This window comes from Parasteatoda tepidariorum, chromosome 9, assembly GCF_982258835.1.
Source record: "Parasteatoda tepidariorum strain Cologne lab strain chromosome 9, Ptep-v5.0, whole genome shotgun sequence".
Lineage (NCBI taxonomy): Eukaryota > Metazoa > Arthropoda > Arachnida > Araneae > Theridiidae > Parasteatoda > Parasteatoda tepidariorum.
Window position 1 is genome coordinate 16,726,831 of NC_141763.1, and position 7,874 is coordinate 16,734,704.

Below are 7,874 nucleotides of genomic sequence, written 5' to 3' on the forward strand. Positions count from 1 at the left end.
GGGGGAGGACGATTCTATAATGTTAAAAACTTGTTTCGTCGGAAGAGTAAAAACAGGGAAGAAGGGAAATTACACTAAGAATATTGGGGATTTTCCCATTCGCATCCTTGGCGTATTGGCTAAATTTCAAAGGTTTGCCGTCACCGTTCGCATTTGTTTATGTTTATTTTTGCGACGTTTGCTGTAATTATTGAACTTGTATAAAATATCTTATTTGTTGAATTTTTTCGTTATATTTTTGTTTTTATTATTGTTATTTGTTTTGCTTTTGTTGTTTTAATATTTTTTTACTTTAAAGTTAGTTGTTTTTTTTCGTTATTTTAAATTTGGTTCTTTGCGATCTGCTGTTTAAATGGATGATATTCAACATAAATGTGTTGAATGTGAGAAGATATATTCAACGAGTTTCCAACTTGTATGTATGAAGCATCCAGATAAAAGTTTAGAGAATATGCCGTATGGATCACGATCCGGCATCAAGTGTGCTGTTTGCAATTAAACATTTCCGTCTAAAGCGAAAATGGAATTTCATGTTGAACAGGCACATGATCTTAAAATCCAGAAGGAAATTTTTGAATTTTCTTCATTTGACTCATTTTCTTCTTGGAAAGGAAATATTGAACTTGAAAATCATGCTATGTTTGTCCAGAATTCTGGATCTAAAGATAATGGTAGTTTTAAAACCACCTACTACTATTGTCATCGAAGTGGAGTCTTCAATTCAAGAGGTATTGGTGAAAGAAACATTAAATGTATGGGCAGTAACAAAATTAATGCTATGATGAAGGTTGTCGAAAAAAAGTCAGTTCTTACTGTTGAATACACAAAAACGCACATAAGACATAAAAATGATATTGGGAGAATGAAGCTCAGTGACCAAGAAAGAAATGTTATTGCTTCTAAATTGTTGAATAAAATTCCTATTTCAGTTATATTAGATGATATCCGTGAATCCCTTACTGATGAATTGCAGGCAGTCCATCTCTTGACGAGAAAAGACATTTTAAATATAAAAAATCAGTACAATATTTGCAATGGTGTTCTTGATACCAGTGATGCTGTGAGTGTGGAAACTTGGGTGGAGAGTATTAAAGGCAGTGAAGTCTCTCCAGTTGTCTTATACAAACCACAGAGTTCAACACATGATATATTAACACCAGAGGACTTCCTCCTGGTCATAATGAACTCTTCTTAAGCTCACATGTTAAGTCAATATAGAAATAATGTGATTTGTATTGACTTCACTCATGGGGTTAATGCTTATGGGTTCGATCTTGCTACTATTGTAGTTTTAGATGATAAACGAGAAGGCTTCCCTGCTGCATTCATTATAAGCAACAGGCAAGATAGTGTTGCTCTTTCTGTAGCATTTCATGCTATTAAACATATTTGTGAGAATATCTCTTCTAAGGTCCTTATGACGGATGATACTGAATCATTCTACAACGCTTGGAAGGATACGTTCGGAGAACCTCAGAAGCGTCTCCTTTGCTTTTGGCATGTGGATCGAAGTAGGCGGAAAAAACTTTCAGAATTGGTGCCAAATAAGGAAGAGCAAGCCAATATTCATAAAATCATAAGATGTCTGCTATCGGAACCAGATCTCAACACTTTCATCGTGTTAGCAGGAAATGCTGTGAAATTGTTTCAAGAAAATGAACTTTCAAAAAGCTTTGGAGTTTATTTTGAAAAAAACTATTTGCGCAGAGCTGAAGTATGGGCTTATTCATATAGAACGTGGGATGGTGTAAATACGAACATGCATATTGAGCGTATGCATCGAACAATTAAGTACATATACTTAGAGGGGGAAAAGGTCAAACGCTTAGACAAAACGATCCATTGCCTCATGCAATTTGTGAGAGATAAGTTGTTTGACCGATCCATTGCTTTAGAGAAAGGCAAAATATCTTTCAAGATATCAACATTACGCAAGAGTCATAAGATGAGTAAAAGTCTAACAACTGATATATATCCTCAGAACGAAAATGAATGGATAATACATTCTCAAACAAGAATCGGGGAAATGTATAACGTTCATAAAGCTGATGAATGCAGTAAGGAATGCCCTTTATTGTGTAAAGAATGTGGTTTTTGCATTCATAATTTCACTTGTACTTGCATTGATAATGCCATACAATGGAATATGTGTAAGCATATTCATGCAGTTTGCTCAAAAGTTAAAGACGCCGCAGTTTCTACAGAAGTGGTAGACAACAATATTGAAACCACTCTCGAAGATGATTTGATAATTGATGAAAATGAATTGCAGGTTATCAAAGACAACAAAAAGGATGTTCATGTCACATCGTTAAAAAGAAAAATTGAGGATATTGATGGCTTAAAATCAGATGTCAAAAAACTTCATATTGAACTGGGTAAAGTAATAGAGGAATGTGATTCCCCGGAAGAACTGTTAGAACTAAAAAATATTTTGACAAAATCAAAAAATTTATTTAAACGTAAGAAAGATAAATTCTCAGTCTTATCCAATGATCCTCCAAACAAAAAAATTGCTCAACAAAGATTTTTTTCAACGAAAAAAAAGAGCTCAAAACGAAAACATTTGGAAAAACCAACAGCAGTAGAATCACATAACATTGTATGCTCATTGATTTTAAATCAACAAAATGAAGTCTCTGAATCCACTATTTGTTAGTGTCACTAATTAGTTTTTCCCATAACATTTAACAATCAACATTTTAGAAATATTAATAACTAAACGAAGCAGTAAAATAGCTGCTGCTTTTTCCACTATCACTTTATCTTGTTTTCACCAGATTATGTGCCTTGTTATTATGTTTAAACACAAAATAATCATCGCATGTTACTTAACATTTCATGAAGTTTATTAAAAAAAATTTTTATTAACTAACGCCAGATTGTGGGGATTTTCATCAATGTTATATATCTCTAGGATATGTTAAATTTAAAAATATTTCTTGTTAGATAATTTAATCCTTAATGAACATTCTGCAAGTGATCTAAAGTTTCCTTACAAGAAAATAGTTATTGTAATTTTATCTTGTTCTGTTCTTGGCAAAACATATAAAACTTCATTATTAATTTTACAAGGATTTTAAGACAAATGATAAAATAAGTGTGTATGACAAATACGTATGACAGGTTTTTTTTACTTTGCATTTATGTATATCCTTATTAATTTAAGACTCCCACAAAATCAATTTTGTGATGTGACTAGCATATAATATAGCAAAGTGTTTATTGTATCAGTGTCTAAGAATAATGTCGCTAGTCTAAATGTAATCCACACGCACACACAAATGTTAAATAAAAAAAAACTGTGCTGTGACTAGCTATTTTATATTGTAATGTGCTTGCAGTGATTGTGTTTGTAAGTAATGCCGCTAGTCATTATATTTCAGCTTCCAGATGATACTGATTAGCAAGGGTAAGGTGGTACAACTAACTCTCAATTCTAATGAAAAATGTAAACAACCCATTATAAGCTAATTATAATCGTGTGATTTTGCTAAAAGTAATAAATACAACAAATAGCTACTGGTTAACACCAGACTCAATACATCATATTAAGCAATCGCATATAAATGTAATAATAATCAACTCGTAAAACTGAAGCAAGGGTCAGTAACTCCCAAATAAAAGGTAAGTAGCAGTATAAGTGTTATTGGTGTCAATTATCAAATTAACAACCCAAACTAATACTATTAGTAACCAACCTAATAACAGCAGAACTGTACACGACGCTTCTGGGTGACGGCTGTGTGCTTTCCGCGTCCGATGGACCTGGGTCCTGACAACCTCCGGAGTGTGAGGGGAACGAAACTACGTGGGGGTAGCTTTTCGCGGCCCCTTTCGCGGGTCGACTGGCCACCTGCGGCGACTAAACGCCTATCCCATAATCAACCCGTAAAACTTAAGCAAGGGTCAGCAACTCCCAAATAAAAGGTAAGTAGCAGTATAAGTGTTATTGGTGTCAATTATCAAATTAACAACCCAAACAAATACTATTAGTAATCAACCTAATAACAGCAATACATGTCTTCATCAACCTTAGGGAGTGATATGCAGCTAATGCTGCATATCACTCCCTAAGACCAATACTATCACATAATTCAAAGATGGCCCTAACTACGAAAAGAACTATCTACTTAATGTGCATAAGACCAATATTAACGTACGCCTCTCCAGCTCAGGGGACCTTCACCAAAACCCAAGTAAAAAAGCTAAATACATTTCAAAATAAAACACTAAGATACATAACAGGTGAGCCCTGGTATGTCAGCAATAAAACCATTCACCAAGATCTAAAGATTGACCATTTAGATAACTTTCTTAATCGACTTAACGCATCCTTTTTTAAAGACGCAACAAATTGCACTACTTGTAATTTTAATAACATCTTCGATTTTGAAATTATTAAAGATAATGCGAAATTTAGCTCCGCCACCGCTTCTTTCATAAGTGATGGTATTTTATCAAAATACTTTAACTAACATAAACAACTTTTAAGTACTCAAGATGCAGGGATTCAAGAGTTGCGCCCGCTCTTCGATGTAAATACGTGCGGCGGCACAGCTAAATGGGCAGTAACGCTTAAGATAAGACCGCTGTTTGGCGGAGGACTTGACTGTGGCAACCCTGGGATGCAGGGAGAAAAGCTTTTCTTCCCTCGCAGTCTGCATTACATATGCATACCTGCCAACTTTCACTCTTTCCGAGAACGGATTTTCAGAGTGTTAGTAAAACAATCTGACTCAAAAATATATTTATATTTTAATCCCGTTGAAATTCGCTTGCGCCAAGATTATTATGCTTTCATATATTTATTGTAATTATTTATATGTAGTGGTGGTCAAACTCATTTATAATTACCATTATAATTCAAAAAGTTAAAAAATCTTCCGGGATCCGGAAGAGTTGGCAGGTATGCATGGCTTAGTGAATGTCGCTGGGGATGTGCCGTACTCTACCATTTTGATGTTTATTACTAATTAACTGATTATTATGTAACCTTCTTTAAATATTAAAGTAAACTTAAATATTACGGCTAGCTGGTGATTTCGCATTATTTTATTTAAAAACTTATTTTCTTCTTTTTGGGCTTTAGCTAAGTTAAGCTAAATTTTAGTTAAGTTATATGAACGTTTGACCTAGTTTTAGGCACGATGTAGCCAAATCATGGCTCTTGCTCCAAAAATTTACATCACTCATTCAAGAAATTAATTAATTACGTTAAATTAATATTATTGTCAAGGGGTTTGATTTTTTTTTCGTGATTGAAAAAGTATGCACAATAGTGTCGGCAAAAAACACCTTTTTTAAAAAGTTCTTTTTAATACTCAGAATAAGTTAGTTCATTATAGGGTCAGGAAAAAATGCAAAATATATAGCGTGAACAGTTTCAGTGTTAGAAGCCCAGAAGTAGGTGGGAATTGGAAACGTTCCATATTTTTATTTGTTATTTTGATTTATTTGTTTATATTGTTATTTTATTGTTCCATATTTTTACATTGTTATCGTATTTTCGTTTAAGTCAAAAAATATCTTCTACCGCATCCCAATTTATCAATTTGAGTAAAAACTAGCGCTTTCTACTCCATAATTATTTAGGCATCCCAGAGGGCGAAAAAATTGTCCCACATGCTTAATAAGAATCATTAAAGTTATTTTACCAATCAAATAATTTTTTCAGTTGGTGGTATATGTAAAAGCTCTTTCAATTCCTGAAAGAAGAAAGAAAACAATTCTTTTCATGAATATTTTGTTTGTTGTAAAAAATAAGTCTACGCAAGAGCGTAAAATAAGTGTTGTATTCCAGGGCTTTAATAGCAAAAACTGAATTTGTTATGAGTTGAGAAAAAGGAATAAATAGTACGATTCTTAATTGAACCCTAATTATGTGATTTTATATTTTATAATAGCCGGCCAGGTGGCCGAGCACAAGGCCGTAGCCAGAATATTTTTTTTTTTTTTGGGGGGGGGGATATGGTAAGAAGCAAGGACAGTTTCAGACATGCAAATTAGGGGAAAAACATTGTAACAAATATTGTTTATTCTGTTGTTTGCAAAAGTTAAACTAGTAATTAAAAAATATTACATAATAATTATTTTTCAATTAATATTGCACAATAATTATTATCCATTTGTAAATAAAATTTACGAAGACATGCGACGGGGATTTGAAGAAAATTTTTCAATTACTTTTTTAGGACAAACCGGAATATCCCGAAATATGCTTAATAAAGTTAGCCCTGTTAGCCTTTCTTCTTTAGTAGCATTTCTTTTTGCTGTTGTTACGCGTTTAAGAGTAGAAAAAGTTCTTTATGCAGTTGCTGTGGTGATTGGCAACGTAGCCAATATTGATAACAAGCAATAAATGTTTGGGAAAAAGATACTGTTACATTCTTCCATTGCTGAAAGTGCCGTATCTGGTCTACTAAGGGGTTCATGCAGGTTTCACTTTGATGCCCATACTTCCAGTTCTCCCATGAGGTTTTCGATGTCTATGAAATCTGCTTAGATTCGGAAATTGCATAAATTAATATGCTGAAAAACAATTGATTTCGGGGGAGGAGTCTAACCGAAGGAAAGATGAGCCACAAGGTCAAGTGAAGATGATGCACTAGCGAAGGTGGTGTACTGGGAAAAGGTTTCATTCGACAGCTTTTGTTTTTCTTTTTACTGAGAGGCTCAAAGAGAGACTAAAAAGTTTGAGTCCCAGAATTTCGGGGGGGGGATTTGTCCCGACTGTCCCCCTCCCCTGGTTACGGGCCTGGCCGAGCGGTTAGCACGCCTGACTGCGAAGCCAATGGCCGCCGGTTCGAATCCCGCTCTGGACATGGATGTTTCTCTCCCTTGTGTTGTCCTCTGTTGTGTGTGATGAGTGAATGCGGCCCACCCTATGAACGGGTTTGTGGCAGTGTGGCGTGGGCAATGTTACTCGCCTCCGTGACTTTGGTTCTCAGGTGCCCACTGGGTAACGCGAAATGAGTAACAACTCTGGCATCTTCTAAGGCGAAACGAATAAACTTCAGTGCATGCCATTCGAAAAAAAAAAATATTTTATAATCGTCGTTGAACAGCCGACTCAATTTCGGGTTTGCGATTACTAAAGTTCAACTCCGTAGCCTTGGTAGTTTTGAACCCAATCTAGAAGACAACGGAACTCCTGGATCAAGTATTGGGAGAAATTTGCCTTCGTGTAGGACTTATTGATGGCACTAACTCGCATTTGCGTTACATGAAGAGGAAAACATCCCACGATTAGCTTGACGGTAAGGGAAGTCTAACCCATAATGAGGATATTTTACGTCAGCACTGTGGTCGGTTCGACCCGGCTGCGGAATTCGTATCGAGCAGCCATTGCTGGGATTCGAACCTGTTTCACCTCATTGAAGTCGGACGCTCTATCCCCTGAGCCACTACAGCTCTAATTATGTTATCTGACTGTAGTGTTCACAGTTGATAGTTTTCTGTATTCTATGTTTTCCAGATAAATCGAATGATACAATTTCATAGCACTAGTCTTAGTCTAAGGGTATCATATACAATTCTTATCCATAGAAAAATTTGAAAATTTTTTAATAATTTATAACTTAATAAATACTTCGAAATCGTTCAAAAAAATCTATACACGATCTTAGAACCTATCTGTTAAAAATTTAATTCTGATTAGCGAATAACACTCTTTGTAAGTACTCATCTCATTTAATTAAACGGAAAAAAATACATATGGGGTGTTACTATACCTCACATATCTAGATACAACTGACAGCCGTGGAAACAGGTACTAATCAAAAAAGGTACTTTTTCTACAAAAAAAACCTGTTTAACTTCTCAACTCATAACAAAATCACTTTTTTTCAGTAAAGTTATTAGCACGAGACAAT

General features: G+C 34.7%; 2 protein-coding genes across 2 annotated transcripts; both read left to right on the top strand.

The window, feature by feature from the left end:
- The first annotated feature begins 299 nt into the window (after positions 1–299).
- Positions 300–2,659, top strand: LOC110282744 (uncharacterized). The gene has a single exon (XM_021146809.4). The coding sequence runs from the start codon at positions 1,202–1,204 to the stop codon at positions 2,657–2,659; it is 1,458 nt and encodes a 485-aa protein (XP_021002468.3). The 5' UTR covers positions 300–1,201.
- On the top strand, positions 521–1,195 carry LOC147803348 (uncharacterized). Its single transcript, XM_087150514.1, has one exon. It carries the CDS (start codon positions 521–523, stop codon positions 1,193–1,195), a length of 675 nt encoding a protein of 224 aa, XP_087006640.1.
- Positions 2,660–7,874: the final 5,215 nt, after the last annotated feature.

Coding starts and splice junctions, on each gene's coding strand:
- LOC147803348 (XM_087150514.1), top strand. CDS start 521: ATGGAATTTCATGTTGAACAGGCACATGATCTTAAAATCCAGAAGGAA.
- LOC110282744 (XM_021146809.4), top strand. CDS start 1,202: ATGTTAAGTCAATATAGAAATAATGTGATTTGTATTGACTTCACTCAT.